The following is a 20,389-nucleotide window of genomic DNA, read 5'->3' on the forward strand; positions in this document are numbered from 1 at the left end:
TGTAATGGAACAGAATAAGCAAAATGTCCAACAAATTAAACATTGTACAGAGTGAGCAAGAATCTACTCATCGTATCCAAAATAAGCATAGTTTAGCGCAAATAAGCAATCTTTTGTACAAAAAATGCAAGATTTGGAATAGCTTAAGCAAAAATTTTCAACACACAAATACCACACAACAATAAGCACATTTAACGCGAAATTAAGCAAACATAAAAAAGAATTAACCACATTTAAGCATAGTTAAGCACAAAGTAAGCAATTTTTTGAACAGAAAAAAAACAACAATTCTAATAGCTTAAATAAAACTTTTCAACACACAAATATCATCCAACAATAAGAATATTTACCACGAAATTAAGCAAACCAAAAAAGGAATTAAGCAACAAATTAGTCGCAATAAGCAAAAGGGATACAACGCTAAGCAAATACACCACACCAAATCGACATAACCAAGAACACCTAAATAGGAAACTTCATGAATAGAAATCAATATAGGAAACTTCTTATTTGTTTGAGGGAATTCGGTCACATAGAGAAGCAAGAAGTATAAGGTTGTTGCATTGTATAGTATTAAAACTGAGTTTCAAAGTGCATAAAGTGTGATAATTGATGTTTTTTGGCTTGAGGTTGGCTTCCCACTATCTCAACCTTGTCAATTGTTTTGTGGTAATAAAATAACCATCATATTTTAGAGAACCTAGTACAACATGATAGAACCAAAACACATTGAACTGGATGGACACTTCGTCAAAGAGAAGATCAAGGCAGGTATTGTGGAATTAACTTTCTTACGTTTATAAAAGCAGTTGGTCGACATTCTTACTATAGCTAGCAGGGAATACCAAAAGTTCTGAAGTTGTGTTGTACTTCCTCCATCCCATGTTAGTCGCACTTTTCTATTCGACTCGTCTCAAACTACTTATCCTATTTTTATTTTAAGTCGGAATTAAGATATTTAATTAATATAATATAGTTAATTAAGTATTCTCTTATTAAGTGATTTCTTATTACATTTAAAATACTAATTTAATTCACTAAAAAATCAATCTCAAAATTCCGACCTAAAATGAATTGTGCGAGTATACGAGATTGATGGAGTACAAGTTAAGCTCCGGCGATCCTGTCACTTAATTGAAAGGGGAGTTTTGGATTGCTATAGATGGATATAAATCATAGATATACATCTAATTAAATTGATACGAATCCTAGATATACATCTAAATTGATATTGACCAAACGTATGTTCCAGCAGTATATCTAGATTAGATTTCTTTCACCCAATATGTAGGGTCTTCTAATTCCTCATATGAATCAAAATAACACATACTATGAAACACATATCATAAAATTTATTGGAGACTAATGTGCCCTCTATTGACTAACAAACACGAGTTATCAAATTATAAGTAACAACATAAAATGATTGATAAATTATAGAAACTATTAATATAAGTTGGGATTATTAATAAAGATTGGTACTAACTAATCATACCCAGCCGCGCGTATTAAAACGCATATACAAAGATATGAAATAAAGCATATTAATTTTGGAAGTTTCCTAGGGCTCCCTTTTGGGAAATATTACTATGAGGAATAATATCTTGCAAGAGTCCATATTCATGAAACTGTTGCAGCTGGAGCTGATGATGATTGTACAAATTAATGTTAGTGCCACCACCATAGAGGTGAGGCATTTGGAGCAAGAGTTCTTGAGGAATGGCGGGCCCCTCCAATGTCGTAGATGGCCCGAATAATCCGCGGAGGGTTGCCGGAACGTGGTGTTTGTGCTGCCCCTCATAAGTGGTGATCACAATTGAAGGGTCTTGGAACGATCTCTCTACACGTTTTTTCACATTGCACTTCTGCGTCGTGCACCTATAGTAGCTTCTGCGACATAGATTTTAAATATACATATTTCATTTATAATGATCAAAAGGCTCAAATTATATAAAATGGTGAAATAAAATAGAAAGCAAGAAACATGAACTTATTATATCTTCTATCCCAATTTTGGTTGTTTCCCATCTTCTTGTGTTCTGCTTAATTTCTCAAATTCTGAAGTTAATAACGATTCTATATTTGTAAGTAATAAATGTAAATTAGACTTTATTATAGTATTATTATATAGTGGAAGAAATTGATAGTGAAATAATTAAACAAGCATGCAAAAGACCTTCATTTAAATAAAAACGTGATATATTATTCATTGCATCGGAATTTGATTTTTAACTAAAGTTTGGGAAAAAGATAAAGTGGTGATCGTGATAATGAAGGAATAATAAGTTTCTAGAAAAGGTTTGGACTATTAGCATGACTTTGTTATGAAAAATAGTGTTCACATAAATCAGGGTTGCCTTCACACTACACAAACAAACTAATTAATTAAATAAACACCAATCTTAATTTAACTATTAACTATTTATACGTTGATAGCTCGATTTCAATTATAAAAATCACACAACTAGCAACCTCCATAATTTCTTGTGTTCACACAAAAATCACACAACTAGCCAAAACTCCAAAATTAGTAGTAGAATAAACTATAATCAAGCCTTAAAAATGATATTAAAAATTAATTAACCTCGGATAAGGGCTGTTTTTGACAGCCTTCTGCCCATATTTTCTCCATTTATATCCATCTTCTAAGTGATCAACTTCACTCTTTGTCATGAAAGCAAATCTTGGCTGCCTTTCCTTCTGCTCTCCTTTTTTCTTCCATTTGCTACCCCTTTTGTAAAATTACAAATATAATCATTATTAGCGGGTCTGAGTTGTCCAAACAGTAGAGGTTAGTGTTTGACACCAAAGGTCTCAGGTTCAAGTCCTCCATGGCGCTGCCTTTAATTTTAAATTCATTTACTCAAAAAAAATGTAAGGAATATAATCATGAAATAAGCTATACTTTGTCTCAACTATATCCATAGATAGTAGAAAGAAAAAGTATATAAACATACTCTTTCTTGGAGTTTTCTTGATGCTTAACAATGGAGGATTCCTTCTCTTTCTTGATCTTACTAGAGTCGGAGGAGGAGGAGATGGAAGAGTTGGGCGTGGCCGGGGTTTCTCTTCCACCGGCCGCCTTCTCCTCCTCCTTGGAGGGGCCATAGGTGGCGAGGAGGGGGTTTTCATCGGTGGGCCCATGCAAGAACTCGGTGAAGCTCATGTACGACGAGGGATCGAACATTTGGGGGTGACCGTCGCCACCGGAATAGGGGACGGTGGCGGCGTCCCGGTAGTATAGATCTTGAGACATTTGAGGTGTGGAGAGTGAAGATAGAGGGAGAGAGTTTGGTTGGTCTCTTTATTTAAAGCTTTTGACAAAGAGAAGATTTTGGTTGCATGTTTGTTAATATATATATTATCGGTAGTTTGATTTTTCTAACCTCTTATTATTTTATTGTTATAGTACAACATATCATTCACATGCATGAATATACCTAAAATACAAACATGTTTCATGGTACTCATTCCGTTCCACAATAGATGGCATACTTAGGGAATGACATGTGATTTTAAGAGATATTGTTTTACGTATTAGGTGAAGAGAGAAAATAGTAATTTTTATTTTAATGTGAGGGCGAGTTTTTTTCTAAAAAAGAAAATATAACATTTTTTATAAGACAAACTAAAAAGAAAAATGTGACATCATTATGGCACAAAGGGAATAGTATCCTTTAACAACATGACGTGAACTAGAAGTCTAGAAATTATGTGAATAAGATTATATTTAACCATCACATATTGCATGAACTCTTACCGGTTTTCCAATTCTAACATGATTTTGAATCAATATTTTTAATTATTTTTATACAGATTACTATATTAAGAGCTTATATGACCTGTCGATTTCCCGATATATGACACATCTACATGGATATATATTACCTTCATCTTATAAAAGATAACATACTTTCCTTTTTGATTTGTCCTAATCACGATAGTCCATTATTAACAATAGAAATATATTTATCTATACTTAATTTCTTCTCTTTCACTTTATTAATTTTACTTAAAATATAAAATAAAGTTATAATAAATACTCCCTCCGTCCCATGCTACTCGCACTTTTCATTTTAGGCCGTAAATTTGGGATTGATTTTTTTGTGTAATTAAAAAAGAATTTTAGGTGTAATGAGACATCACTTAATAAAAGAGCTCTTAACTTAAACTAACATATTAATTAAATGCATTAATTCTAACTTAAATTATAAATAGTGTAAGAACTTTGTGACGAGCTGAAAAGCAAACGTGCGAGTAGCACGGGACGGATGGAGTATTATATTGTCCAAGGAAGAAGTCATATTTCTTGAGACGGAAAGATTATATCAATTTAAGAAGCATTGCCAGTCACATTATTAGAGCATACACAGCGGGACGATTGTCCCGGTGGACATCCCGACGGATTTCCCAAAAACACCTTCTGCCATGTCATAAGGACCTCCCACTGCACTGCCACGTTATAAGGACATCCCACTGCACAATGGCGGACATCCCCAAGGACATCCTGATGGACATCCACAATAATAAAAATTCACAAATTCACCAAATTAAACAATTTACGGAATTAAAATTTTGACACGAATACGGACGGAGAAAGTGCAATGATAATTTCATTAAATAAAAAAAATAAAAAAAGTACATTTCAACCCAAAAAATACTCAAAAATAAAATAAAAATCGGGACGTCCGTCGGGAACCCGCAATGGCGGACGTGGTCGGAAATCCCAGGAATTCCGGTGTCCGCAAGCGACGTCCGCGGGTCGCTCGCCTAATGGCGGACGTCCGGCACGCCGGTCCGACGTCCGCCGTTGCGGATGCTCTTAGAGCATTCATGGTGAAAAAAAAATTCCGGGTGCGTACAACATTTAAAAATTATTTAAATATCATAAATTGATTAATATTAAAATTCATGTATTATTTGATAATGGACCAAAATAGAAGATTTAAGACCATCTACAACGCTGTCTCTTATCCGTCCCTTAATCGTCTCTTAAATTACTATTCATGGGCCACATTGTACTTTTTTACTTCATCTCTTAACTAAGGGACAGAACCTGCAACCTTCCATCTCTTATCCGTCCATTAACCGTCTCTTAAATTACTATTTATTCAATTTCATTTTTTATGTTTATTTCCAACAAATTCAATTAATAAAAACACACTTCATTAAATAAAATAAAATTACAACATAAAATTCGTAAAATCCTAAAAAAATTTAAAATACATAATTTGATAATTTCTTCCGTCAAATTTTGCCCAAATGTGCTCCATTAGATCATCTTGGAGTTGGGCGTGGGCGGTAGAGTCACGTGTCCTTGCCCGAATAGACAACCGTTCTTGTATAGACGGATGCACTCTACTGTGAGACGGACTACTTGCGGTAGAGCTTTCAGGGGCTTCAGGGTCGAACCAATTTCCCGCCCCAGGTCCTTCGTCTTGGACAATCATGTTGTGCAAGATTATTCACGTATACATGATGTCGACCATACTCTCCATGAACCACGTACGAGCCGGGGCTTTGATTATGTTGAAGCGCGCTTGGAGTTGAAAATTGGAGTTGAAAGAGAGATGATTTGAGAAGAATAGATGTGTGTTTGTGTGTGAAATGATGATGAAATAGGAGTATTTATAGAGTAAAAAAATAAAAAAAAAATAGGAAAACGGTCGAAAAACGGTAATATTACCGTTTTCGAATAATTTTTTTTATTTATTAAATTTGAATTTAAAAAAAAATGATTTATTGGGTCAGCGTGACGAAACCCACTCACGGGTGGCGAGTGGGCGTCACGCATGGCGCCGGAGCGCGCCACGTCGCACGCGCACGTGGCGAGACGTCTCGCGGGCCGTCTCTGAGAGACGGGTGTCTCGGCGGGCTGGGGACGCGGCGGGACGCTGCAACACGTCCCGCACGCGTCTCGTCACTGAGAAACGGGCTTCGAGCTACTCGCGTAACGCGTTGTAGGTGGCCTAATGGTATACTATGAGTTGTTTGAAAACGGCGGTACATAACCGACCCCACTTGCGTTTTCAACGACTATAAATTTTTCCATTTTAGCTGCTGCTAACAATCACTCTACACCTTTTTCTTTTTGAAACAATAATAAATCACACTGCACCTTTTGGTATCACATGTGTGTATTGTTGATATTTACTAAGTTATTCTCTAAAGGGTCAAAGATTTATCATGACGAATGAGATAATTGGATTTTATTCTATTTTAAATGTTTTACTTATATTTTCATTACTAGTTTTTTTTAATATTTAATTGTATCAGTATATAAATATCCACCGATTTTTTTCAACTTGACATGATTGGTTGTCTTATGCACAAAACTTTTATTCTCCTTCTGTTTACTAAATGCGATGCATTTGTTTTTTAATACGAGATTCTATATTAAAAGTTAGTTTTGAGAGCTATATAGAGATATAATAAAATAGGAGTGAGAATAAAATAAAGATGATGTTATTTCTATTTTAAGAAATGTATATCATTTTAAGTGTGCCAATTAAAAAAGAAAAACACATCGCATTTAGTAGGGCAGAGGAAAATATTTATATGTTGTGGAATATTAACTCAAATATTATATTTGTAGGTGGATTAGAGGAAATAAATTTTGAAAGATGAACAGGTTTTGTGACTTGACATTTTTGTGAGTCTAATTCTCTTCTTTTCTTTTGTCGTGGTTGGTGATCCTTTTGCGTTGGTTTTAGATTTGGACCGCCTTTGGCTTTGATTAGTTTATTTTTCAATCTAACAGATTCCTAGATGATTGCTTTTACCATTATCTGTTTTGCTTGTTTTCAAGACTTTTTTTCATGCTTTGTGCTTCTTTTTATTGCAAAACTCACCTTTTTATGACTTGAGCATTTTGATTTATAAAAAAATATTAGTAGGTAGATCAATAACTTTGGCCTTTACAAACCCTTTTTTCCAATATATATCATTGGGTTAATCTCTCCGTGGACATCTGGTCTAAGCCTTTCCACTCCTACATGCATAATCTTTTACATTTTGGTAAGGAATATTTAGATAAAGAATTGATTTAAATGCGAGATTACCATAATTATTGAACAAAATGACCAATATGCCTTAACTTATTGTTTTAACAAAAACAGATATATCACGGTCAAAATGTGTGTGTAAGATTTGAAAATCAAACGGCTCAAATTTAGTACATTTGTTAGCTTAAAGACTTTATTATTATGTAAATAGATACATATATAATGACATAGTGTTGTGATCAATTGAGATTTTTTAGTCTAATTGAGAATTGAAATGCATTATCACCAACTCATTTTTATTAAATGAATGGTACAGAATTTGTCACATCAAATTTTTTTTAGATTAATTAATTACGAAAGGGCGGAATGGTAATTTCATTCTGGTCTAGGATGTCATCCGCCACTGCGCTAACGCCTCACCTCTTTCTCCTCCACGAAACCATCGATTTCTCCCACCGCCGCCGCCGCTGCGGCGGCAAGCGGCCGATTGTCAAGCAATCGAGACTTCATCTCGTGAAATCCTCATCAAGCCTGCAGGAGAAGATCAAGGTTCCTCAAATTGGATCAATCCCCAAATTCGAGCCGGCGGTGCAAATCAAGTCCGTGATTCCGGTGTGCGCGGCTCCACCGGTAAGGGTGAATTCCGACCAATCGCCGCCGATCAAAGAAGCAGCTCCACCGCCGCCGCCGTAGAGGGTGATTTATGGCCTCGATTATATAATAAACATTGTTTGAGCTTTTTGCAAAGATTAATTGTTGATTCGAGTATGGATTTGGAGGTATTAGGCTTTGCATTATCAATTGTGTTAGATGTGAACTGATTTGAGAGATTGATTTTCCAAAATTTGTTTTTGTTATAGGATTTGAACTTTTTGCAAGCTTAATTATTGATTCGTTTATGGAATTGCACGTTTTAGGGTTTGGATTATCAATTGTGTTGGATGTGAGCTGGATTGGGGAATCAAGCTTAATCATAATGCACTCTAGGTGTTTGGTGATATTCCCCAGTTGGGAATTAGTTGCTAAGGGTTAGATTCAAGATTTAGCTATCTCCTTTTTTAATGTCAACTACGCACATATAATGTCAACTAATATAATGTCAACTATGTGTACAATCCATGTCAATTACATATATAATCCATGTCAACTACATACATATAATGTCAACTACATATATCTACATATATTATATGTAAAATGTTGTTGTTGACATAAATAATATAGGTAGTTGACATGAAAATATTTGTTGTTGACATTAATTATTTGTAAAATGTTGCTATTAACATAATAGTTGACATAAATAACGTTTGTTATTGACATCGTAGTTGACATAATGTCTCTGTAGCTGACATCACGCGAAAATGACAATTATGCCCCATAGTTGACATCGCGCGAAAATTATGAATGAGTAGCTGAAAACGCATGTTATTAGACCCAAAAATTTTAACCTAACAGGACCCTAATGACATATTTCCTAATCATTCTTGAGTTGTTTTCCTAATGACATATTTCCTAATCATTCTTGAGTTGTTAGTTGCTAAATAACAAAATTAGGCACAATTCACCAATGAAATATGGTTGCTTAACATAATTAATAATCCGAGGTGGCCACAATTCGTTAAAATAATGTAATTTGAAATCAGAAAATTTAGTTATATTACCTAACTAGTAGTACTAGGTAGTATGTACCTATGACTAAGTTACAGTAATCTAATTAATTATATGTCTATATATTCTATAAATAATGCACCACCTAACTAATTTTGATGTCACAACACATCGAAATTTACCTAACTTAATTATTTCTGTGATTTTATCCTCTTCGTGTTTGTGCCATCTAGAATACGAAACGAGTTGTATAAGACTACACCTCCGACCATCCACATCCGTGCTCTTGCCAAAGAGCACGGATATGGGTCCGGACCCACTTTTATTAATTTTTTACTTCATGCTCTTCACCAAGAGCATAACACTCACATTCATGTTCTTCCGCAAGAACATGCTCAAGGATCCCACCATTCCATTATTTAATTTAAATGCTCCAATTACTAAAAACATTTCCACAATATTAAAATGCATTAAAAATATCCGATTCCATTACAAATTACTAAAAAATAAAAAATTACATAATTAAAATCATAAAAATAAAAATTACATAATTAAAATCCTAAAAATTAAAAATTACATAATTAAATTCATAAAATTAAAAAACCACTACTCGTGGCCGAATTTTGCCCAAATGTGTTTAGTTAGGTCTTCTTGTAGCTCAGTGTGGGTTCTGGTATCGCGCATTGTGTGTCTTGTTTCGATCCTCTCGCCCACCGTTGTACGCACACCTCGGAGTGGAAGGAGGGGCAGGGGTGGTGGCGGCGACATAGGCTTCATAGGCGGCACAATATTGTTCATAGTATTTTTGTTCTTCACGCTCCGCTTCAGCCATGATATCGGTGAAATCCATTGTTAGAGAGGATTTGAGTGAGAGAGGAAGATGTAGAGGAAGATGTAGATGAGTTGTATGAAAAAAGGATGAATGAGAGATAATTTGATGTGAAAAATGGATGATTAATGTGTGTATTATAGATGATTTTGGGATTTTAAAAAATTATAAAAAAATAAAAAAATTCAAAAAACGGTAATAAAATTACTATATTTTTGGGAATCCGAATTTTTTTATTATTTTTGGTATTATTTTCGGTATTATTTTCGATTTTTTTTTAAAAAATCCAACAGATAATCCGTTGGCGAATAGAAACGCGCCATATCATCTGCTCAGTGGCGAGCAGCGCGTTGCCGCGCCAGCGGCACGGACGTCGTCCGTCCCAGCGAGCACCGCTGCGGATGCTCTTACTATACGTGAGTTTAACAAATTAAAATTTATTTTGTAATCAATATTTTCAGTGTAAAATTTGGCCAAATATACTCACTACAATTGTTGACATTTGAGCCGACTTGAAAAAGTGAAAAGATGTTTGAAATATTTCAAAATTAACTTGATTTGACATGAACCTATATTTTGGAGCTAAATCCCTTGCATGAAATTTTCAAAAACGTCCAAGCAATATCACAAGATTCACATCTGCAAAAATAGAGAAGTTTAGTGTTGAATTTTAGCATTCTACCCCCAACTATATGTCAAGAAGGTCATTTTCAAGCAAAAATATTTCACTTGCCTCATAATAAGGATTATGTCGCATTGATTAAAGGGAATTTCTTAAAATGTTAAAACTAAAAAAAGTCATAAAAAAGCATGTAATTATTGACTTGATTTGCCACCATTCGGTGTGACAATTAATTTTTCCAACCAGGGCTGTTTATTTGATACAGGTGTGCATACCAAAAATATACAAGAAAACAGAAATGATACAATTTCATTCATCATGGGAAAAAACATAATTCTAGTATAGTCCAAACTATTACCATTATTAATATGGATAACAAGTCATAAATTAGATCAAATTAGGTTTCACAACGAAATAATAAATTATGAAACTTTTAGTTTTATTAATTGTCTCACATATATATGTATATATATATATAATATTGTTTTGAGCATCATTAAATATGTCATGCTCAAAACAATATTATATATACTAAATATTATTTTCTTTTTCTTATTTTTGTTCTAACTAAACAACATCATTTGAGCATCATTAAAGATGTCGTCTAGTATGCGTGAAAAATTATACTTCGTGATTAAACTTTCTTTCTCTAACCTTATGAGATGGATTATTATCTCTTAGATTTTTTATAATATTCCCAAAACTTTATTATGTAGCAATATAATTCTAAAATCATTTTCTTTATAAATGGAGTACTTAATATCTCAATCATTATGTGGCCATCCCTACTCCACTTATAATTCTTTGAATTGGTCAGCAGATACCATTTTCTTTCTAATTAATTAAAACTCAATGGAGCTCAATTTAGACTCAAATGTGAAAAGTCATTTAGTCTAATTCCATTATTCTTTGACTATATATTATCTAAGATGTGCTAAATCTTTATGTTCCAATTTTTCGTGTTACACTTTATTTTCATGTGAAATGTGAAATCATCATGATTAATGCATGTCGTGTAAAGCAACCAAATAGCTTTAGAAAATTCCATAAAGTATATAGTTCATTTTTGTGTTCCGCAAGCTATTTTTCATGAATGTAGATTTCTTCCATGAATTATTATAGTGAAAAAAATTGCAATCGTTTTAATTTTTCATATTTAGCTCAAATTTGTTTGTTTGTTTGTTTTTTTAATGTAAAGATGACGAATTTTTCCTTTGGCTCAATTCTAATTTTATGGAGTATAATTTAGATGGTTTATTGGCATGCGAGGGAGTGTGATAGTAATATATGAACCCTAGCTAAAATTGTTCACCTAAGAAGATGCTTATATTATATGGACTATTTAGGATAACATTGATTTCGAATTGTTCAACTCAGAACTTGTGTTATTATATGTGGTGGTAGTTTAACTCAAATTTAATTAATTTACGATTGTCACAATTGCATTAATTAAGTTGGAACTCTGAAATAATTAATGTTGAAAATTGCTAATTGAATGATACCCTGCGGGAGAGAAAATCCGATTCAAGAGTTCCGGTTTTGTGAACAATATAAGGGCACCCGCAACGCTGTGCCGTTGCGGTTCCTATGCCGTTCCGGCGGAACTGTTCCGCGGCGGCACGCGTTGCAGGACTCGTTCCGTCGCCATTCCGTTCCCATACCGTGTCGCGTTCCGTTCCGGAGGAACGCGGAACGAAACGTTCCGCCACGCGCCGAGGCGACGTGGCGGCCTCCCATTCGACGCGTGAAGCCCACTCGCTGCCCCGCGAGTGGGCTTAGTCCCGGTGACGCAATAATTTTTTAAAAAAAATTCGAATTTAATAATTTTTTTATTTTTTGCAACGGTAATGTGACCGTTTTTTTATATCCGTTTTGTATTTTTTTTTATTTTTTTTTATTTATTTACTCTATAAATACTCCTATTTCATACTCATTTCAATCACAAACACACATCTATTCCTCTCTATTTCCACCCCAATTTTCATCTCAAATCAACTCTGCTTTCCTTCTCCCAAATTTAATCAAACTAATGGATCCTTTTGAACAAATGACACGCGACTCTAGTGCCCACACCCAACTCCAACAGGATCTAATTGAGCACATTTGGGCAAATTTTGGCGGATGAAATTATTAAAATTGTGTACTTTTATTTTTTTAGGATTTTAATTGTGTGCTTTTTATTTTTTTAGGATTTTAATTGTGTGCTTTTTATTTTTCTAAAAGTTTAAATTTTTTTTAATGTTGTGTGTTTTTTAATAAAGTGTGTTTATTTTTTAATAAAGTGTGTTTATTTAAATTGAATTGGGTTGAAAATAAAAAAAATGAAATTGAATGAATAGTAATTTAAGGAACGGTTAAGGAACGGAGGGTTGCAGGTTCCGTTCCTTAGTTAAGGAATGGAGTAAAAAAGTACAGTGGGGCCCTCAAATAGTGGTTTAAGGAACGGTATAGGAACGGTATAGGAACAGCGTTGTGGATGGCCTAATACTCTCTCCATCACAATAAATACTTTATGAAACATTTGGATTTCGGTACAAGATTTTAATTTATACAGTGTTATTTTATGAGTTTATGAAAACAGATTAAGGTAAGATTTGATGGAAAAAATAAAAATAATATTCTTATAATTTTGGAAAATGTTTTATTTTAATAGAATAACTTAAAAGGAAAAATATTTTATTTTGAATAGAAGAGATTAACTTATTATATTTCATTTCTCGAATTAAAGTCTGAAAAGTGGTTTCTTTTGATGGGAGTGGGAGAAGTGTCATGCCGCAATTATCTCTTCCTTTTTCCATACTGATTTTCGTTTAACTTCATTTCTTGAATTTATTTGTGAGCTTTTTTATCGTGATGTTTGTTCATCAGTCAAGCTCATTGATTCATCTCTTCACCTCATAAATAATATTCATTCAGTCCATGAAAAATAGTACTCCATCCGTTTCATTGTAATAGAGGCGTTTCATTTTGAATACTCGTTTTAAAAAAATGATAAAATAGAGAGAAAATAAAGTGAGAGAAAACTCTTCTCTACATTATTATCTCTCTTACTTTACTCTCTTTACACTTTAACTATTTAATCATTTTTTTACAAAATGGGTACTAAAAATTAAATGTCTCTACTACAGTGGGTACGGAGGTAGTATCATTTTGTCATTTTAGATATCTACAAAAAATACTCTCATTTCTAAAAATAAAAAATTTCTCTCTCATATTTTACCCACTTTTTCTCTCTCTTCCATACTTTACTAAGGGTGTCCACAATGGTGGCCCTTGAAGGCCACCAAATGTGGCCCGGCCACCATTCGTAGCTCTCATGTGGCCCTCCGCAATAGTAAAGTAACAAAATTAACAAGGGCCACCAAATGTGGCCCTCTATAAAAAAATTTAATTTTTTTCTTTTTTTGTTATTATTTTTAATTTAACTATGTTAAATTTTAGTAGACTAATAATTTGGGAAATAAACATAATTTAATAAAGTTACGAATTAGAGTCAAATTTTCGCCGTACTATTGATAGGGGAAAATTCTACAAAGAAAATTTTTAAAAAACACAACATAAAAAGATAAAAAAAAACGCCACCGCTTCCTACTCGGTGGCGTCATCGGAATCCGGCACATCTTCTTCACCACCTTCTCGCCCGCCGCCACCGCCCCCACTGAACCCCGATGGTTGGCGAACTATGTTCCTCTGCTGGGATGACTGGCCCCGGAATTGGGGCGATTGCGGACTCCACATCTGATTGGGGAAATTGCCGTATCCCGAGTCTCCATACCCCGGGGAATCACCATCACCACCTTGCATTTTTTGTAGGGATTGGAAGTGTAATGAAGGGATTGGAAGTATAGAAAAAAGTGAAAAAAATGGAAATGGAAGTTCATATTTATATAAAAATTTCGAAATAAAAAAATTAAAAAAAAATCGGCGGCCCAGCCGCGAAACGCGGCCCGCTGCAGTGGAGGGCCGCGGCTCACACGGCTCAGCCGCGGCTCGCCCTCGGCTCTCGGCCCTGCGCTCCGCCTCTCGGCTCTCTGCAATGGGGGACCGCGCACCGAGCCGCGGGCCGCGGCTCCCCCATTGTGGACACTCTAACTTTTTCTTCATATCTCTCTCTTATTTTATTTATTTTTTCTACTTATCTCTTATTTTATTAATTTCTCATTAAAATCCGTGCAGTTTGAAATTATTTTTTATGGATAGAAGGAGTTTGTATGTGTTAGCTTTTTCCCAGTAAATAAAACATTTTGTATGTGTTAGCTTTTTTTCCTATAAACCTCATTTTCTGTTATAATCTTAGTAGAGTGGTTTCAGTAGTAAAAGTAAAACCATCTATATAAATTTGGATACGAGCGATTTGATCTCAATGCTAACTCAACAAATAGAATTCTTAGGCCAGTTGTACTATCTTTCGAGATGTCGTGTTTGTTGGTGGATACCCTTAGTTTAACAAAAAACAATAAACCTCATTTTCTGTTATAATCTTAGTAGAGTGGTTTCAGTAGTAAAAGTAAAACCATCGATATAAATTTGGATACGAGCGATTTGATCTCAATGCTAACTCAACAAATAGAATTCTTAGGCTAGTTGTACTATCTTTTTTTCCTATAAACCTCATTTTCTGTTATAATCTTAGTAGAGTGGTTTCAGTAGTAAAAGTAAAACCATCGATATAAATTTGGATACGAGCGATTTGATCTCAATGCTAACTCAACAAATAGAATTCTTAGGCCAGTTGTACTATCTTTCGAGATGTCGTGTTTGTTGGTGGATACCCTTAGTTTAACAAAAAACAATAAACCTCATTTTCTGTTATAATCTTAGTAGAGTGGTTTCAGTAGTAAAAGTAAAACCATCGATATAAATTTGGATACGAGCGATTTGATCTCAATGCTAACTCAACAAATAGAATTCTTAGGCCAGTTGTACTATCTTTCGAGATGTCGTGTTTGTTGGTGGATACCCTTAGTTTAACAAAAAACAATAAACCTCATTTTCTGTTATAATCTTAGTAGAGTGGTTTCAGTAGTAAAAGTAAAACCATCGATATAAATTTGGATACGAGCGATTTGATCTCAATGCTAACTCAACAAATAGAATTCTTAGGCTAGTTGTACTATCTTTTTTTCCTATAAACCTCATTTTCTGTTATAATCTTAGTAGAGTGGTTTCAGTAGTAAAAGTAAAACCATCGATATAAATTTGGATACGAGCGATTTGATCTCAACGCTAACTCAACAAATAGAATTCTTAGGCCAGTTGTACTATCTTTCGAGATGTCGTGTTTGTTGGTGGATACCCTTAGTTTAACAAAAAACAATAAACTCAAATACTAGAAATTGAAATTGAAATTAAAAATAATGGAAATGAAACACGAGTCCGGACACTAAAAAACTACTCCCTCAGTTCCACAGTACTAGAGTGTCATTTCATTTGCTGTATTCATTTTGAAAAAATTATTATAAATAGTTAAAGTGGAAATAGGGTAAAGTAAGAAAGAAAATTATGTAGAGATCAGAGGCTTATCTACAATATTCTCTCTCTTACTCTACTATTTCTTTACTTTAACTATTTATAATTGCTTTTTCAAAACGAGTGCATAAAATGAAATGACTCTACTACTGTTGAACGGAAAGAGTCATGCGGATTAATATTGTTATGTTATAGTACTATAATTTACAAATTTAGAAAGTATCGTGCCAAATAAGATCTATTAGTACAACATAAAAGAACCCTACAAATATTACTTCATAGAGTATCTGCAAAATTGACTAAAGGATTTAACTAAAACATAAAACAAAACTACTTATGCTGCTCTTGCCAATACAAATCTAACTTGTATGATGCATTAGTTGGATGTCATTCAAAATCTTTAGTTGTTTTGTTCCCTCCAAACTTGCCCTCTCTTCTTCAGTCCATGCTTCCCCATTTCACCTATAATCTTGATGCAAGTGAGCTCGTCCAGCCGGAAGTATAAAGGAGAGTCGCTGTCGAGTAAATTTTAATGTATCTCAAACATTCACTGGTCAAAATCTTGCACAACGGCCTCAATCTTGATGACGATGAAGAAGCTCGTTCTTCACTCAGTGACGGCTTTCAATAAGGTCGACTAGACTGATCTTCCCGCAGTTGCCAGCATCGAGCCTCTCGAACTGCTGGCATATCTTGGAAACGTCGTGCTCTGAGATCTTGCCCATCGCTTTGAGCTTGTAGATCGCGTACTCTGACTTACTGTCGTTGTAATCAAGGGACGAAAACATGGAAAACGAAGTGAGTATAGGCAGACTACTTGGACCAGAATTGGAAAATTGGGTTTGGTTTCATATAAATAAGAACAAGAAACATATATCAATCAAGCCATGGAAAAAAGGTATGATGAAAAATGGTTCACTTTCAACAATGTGAAATTCTAAATTTCTAATTAGGGAAACTTAAAACAGAAAAAAAAACCATCTTTAGCACAAAGAAAAGAGTGTATAAATCAAGGATTTCCCAATAATTCACAACCATCATAGAAAACTTAGGCAACACCTTTATCAAATTCACAAACTCTACTTTGTGAATGCATTATAAATCAAGATCATCATCAGTATTTCATTTAGTGCATAAACAAATCAATCAAATGTGAACAAACAAGCATCAAGCTGTGCATAAACAGCAAAGAGGGACGATAGATACTAACGTGACAAATCCGTTGTTATCAATGTCAGCAGCAAGAAACTGCGCCACGGTCATATGCTGGTCGAGCACCCACTTTGCCATCCTCCTCTGCCTCCTGTCCACCCTCGCCTCGGCCAGGTAAAGAAACGCCCTAGCCACAGCCAGAGTCGACACAAGCAACCAAACCGAGGCGAAAACCCTACCCCCCAACGAGTGAAACGCCCTATCGCCATACCCAACCGTCGTCACAGACATCACAGACAGATACAACGAGTCCACCCAGTCCAACCTCTCCACGAAATGCATCACAGCAACACCAACCCCAATGCACACCACGACAACGCCCAAGGCCAACGCGACCTTCATCCGAATCCTCATCCTCCCCTTCTTCACATCAACTATGTAAGACCTAGCATCACTACCCTTGCTATTATTTATACTCCTCAGCAGATAATTCTCTTGCAAGTCAAGCACATAACTAACCATCCCAGTCAGCAAAATGTCAATGAAACCAAACCCCACCAGCACAAACAAGACTGAAAACAGCTTAGTTGCTAAACTGTCAGGGTTTATATCACCATACCCAATTGTACACATAGTCACAATACAGAAATACAGAGCATCAACAACAGGGTGAGTCTCATTCCCTTTAAAACCAGCCCTAATAAGAGAATAAATCACCACACCAAGGCTCAAATAGATAACCAAAAGCACCACACCCTGCCTCACCACACGCTGCTTACCAAACTGGAGCTGCTCCGCCGCCTCCGAGAAATCTCGAATTTCGTTGATGTTGGTCATGGCTGGAGCAGTCTTGGACCGGTGCAGATTCTTGGAAGCTGGTGGGCAAGAATCGGGGCCAAGATTCGATTTTTGCGAGGTGGGCCATGGGGAATTGAGGGTTAGAGCTAGGGCTGCGAGGAAATCGGAGGCGGAGGAGGAAGAAGGGGGGTGGGGGCCCGAAAATGAGGAAGTCTTTGAGGTGTTTGGAGGAAGGGGAGGGTGGGATGGTAATTTCGTCGTGTTCGGGGAGAGAGTGGAGGGAGAGGGTTGGCCTTATGAAAGGGAGGAGAGGCTCTTTCTCCATTTTGGCCGGAATTTTTCAAAATTTGTGTTAACTAGAGTAGAGTATTTGGGGAAGAAAAGGGAATTAAGGTGGCAGTTGCAGTGGCACTGGGCAATGCATGAATAGGGAGGAGGGGCAGGTTTTGAATTTTGGAATTCTTTTAGACCATCCACAATAGGCGCCCAGCGACCGCCCAGCCGAGCGCCGGCGCTGGGCGGTTCGCTGGGCGGTCTATTGCAGCCGCCCAGCGGCTGAGTGGAGAGAGAAACCGCGCAGCGCTGGGCGGTGGCGTGGCGCTCGGCGGTCGGCTGGGCGGTCCGTTCGGCGCTATTGCAGCTCCCGGATCGCCCAGCGCACCGCCCAGCGCGAAATTTAAATTTTTTTTTTCCGAAACACTATATATACGCGCTTTGCTCGGCATTTTCATTCGCACCACTTGTTTTAACGAGTACTCTCTCTATCTTAATTTCTGTTCAAGATCAACAACGCAAAATGAGTAACGCTGGTGGTAGTAGTGGTGGTAACGGAGGGGATGCTGAGGAGTACGAACGTCGTATGGCCGAGGCGTTGGACGCCTATACGACCAACGCGATAAACCAATGGATGGAAAGTGCCTTGCAGCCGGCGATACCTCGACCTCCCCACGTGGTCCACCGCCGCAGTGTGATTGATCGGGATCACGTAGCTGCACATCAGCGCCTATACGAAGACTACTTCGCACAGGAGCCTCGGTTCACCGCCAACCTTTTCAGGCGTCGTTTTAGGATGACCAGGGACCTGTTTATGCGTATTGTCAACGCTTTGGAGTCTCGATATCTGTATTTCCGCTTCAGACACGATGCGTCTGGCAGACCCGGCCACACACCTATTCAAAAGTGCACTGCGGCAATCCGGCAGTTGGCCTACGGAGGCGCGGCAGACATGTGGGACGAGTATCTCCACATCGGTGAGACGACTGCCCTGCAATGTCTGAAGAATTTCTGTCTGGGAGTGATAGAAGTATTCGGTGATCAGTATCTGCGAAAGCCTACCCCCGAAGACTGCCAAGATCTGTTGCGGATGCACGGGAGTCAGCATGGGTTCCCGGGTATGTTAGGCAGCATTGATTGTATGCATTGGGAGTGGAAGAACTGTCCCACAGCCTGGAAGGGGTTCTACACGTCCGGCTACAAGGGAAAGAATCCCACGATGATCTTGGAGGCCGTAGCTGATTACCGGCTTTGGATTTGGCACGTGTGTTTTGGGATAGCTGGTTCGAACAACGACCTCAACGTCCTCAACTCGTCGCCACTTTTCAACGAGCAGTGTCAGGGCGTCGGTCCGGCCATCAGTTTTGTCGCCAACGGCAGCCAACATGATATGGGCTACTACTTGGCGGATGGGATATACCCTAGGTGGCCCGTCTTTGTGAAGACGATCCGATGCCCAGGAGATGAGAAGAAGGCCTACTTTGCGGCACGGCAGGAGTCGGCGCGCAAGGACGTGGAGCGCGCATTTGGTGTGCTCCAGTCTCGATGGGGGGCAATTAAGGGTCCAACGCGTATGTGGGATGTCCAATGCATTGCTGACATCATGTACGCATGTATTATCATGCACAACATGATTGTCGAAGATGAAGGTGGCGAACTGACCAATTGGGTCAACGACGAAAATGAAGCCGGTCCAAGCCACGGCGTGGCCGCCCCCAACGTACGGAGTGGGGTACCTAACGATGAAGCCGGCCTCTTACAAGCACATGCCGACATGCGCCAAACGGCGGCTCATATTCGACTCCAAAAGGATTTAATTGAAGAGTTATGGGCACGGAGGATTGACCGCCGTTAGTTTTTTTTAATTATGTAATTTTTTTTAATTAATGTACTTTTTAAATTTTATTAATATTAGTGAATTTTCTCGTTTTTGTGTCGTAAATTAAATTTCGCATATTGTGTGATTGTTAATTATTTCATTTTGTATATATTTGTTAATAGTGATGTGGATATTATGTGGCTGGGCTATGGCTAGGCTATTGCTGGGCTATTTGCTTGTTTTGATGATGTGGCAGGAGGATTTTTAGTGCTGCTGATGTGGCAGTGGCTGGGCTATTGCTGGGCTATTTCTATTGTGAATGGTCTTATGTGTTGAGATATTTGGAATCAAAAAAATGGAGTCTTTGTCTTGATTTCAGTAAAATTAGTGAGAACGTGGCACTAATTTCGTTGAGAAAACGTCACCCATTATAGAATTCTGTGTGCACGGATAAATATGGTATAATATACTTATTCTCTGTCCAATAAAAATAGACTATATTTATTTTTTTAATCCATCTTATAAAAACAGTCCATCTTTTTCTCTCTTTTTTTATTTTATTATTTCAATTATTTTTTCTTTTATATTTTATCAATTACACGTTAAAATCTGTATCATCTCATATTAATATGTTTATATGATACGGAGGGGAGTACTAATGGATCAAGATCAGGAAAATTGTAGACACATAGGAACACTTGTTTGAAATTACGTAAACAAATAAATGATTTTAAATGTGATTCTTTTATCGTCAAAACATGTGTACATGTATTTATTGGATGAATGCAATTATGGAATATTCTTAGAACTTTACT

The 20,389-nt window shown here is 36.6% G+C and overlaps 1 protein-coding gene and 1 pseudogene across 1 annotated transcript; both read right to left on the reverse strand.

Annotated features, from left to right (window-relative positions):
- Window positions 1-1,434: 1,434 nt before the first annotated feature.
- Window positions 1,435-3,307, reverse strand: LOC121786243 (annotated as a pseudogene).
- A 12,450-nt stretch (window positions 3,308-15,757) lies between these two features.
- LOC121785757 (two-pore potassium channel 3-like) lies at window positions 15,758-17,892 on the reverse strand. Its single transcript, XM_042184183.1, is given in 3 exon segments — window positions 15,758-16,291; window positions 16,743-17,671; window positions 17,673-17,892. Coding segments are annotated over 3 exon segments (1,212 nt in total). The 5' UTR covers window positions 17,808-17,892; the 3' UTR covers window positions 15,758-16,143.
- Between the last annotated feature and the right edge of the window lie 2,497 nt (window positions 17,893-20,389).

The sequence above is a fragment of the Salvia splendens genome, chromosome 22 (assembly GCF_004379255.2).
Source record: "Salvia splendens isolate huo1 chromosome 22, SspV2, whole genome shotgun sequence".
Classification (NCBI taxonomy): Eukaryota; Viridiplantae; Streptophyta; class Magnoliopsida; order Lamiales; family Lamiaceae; genus Salvia; species Salvia splendens.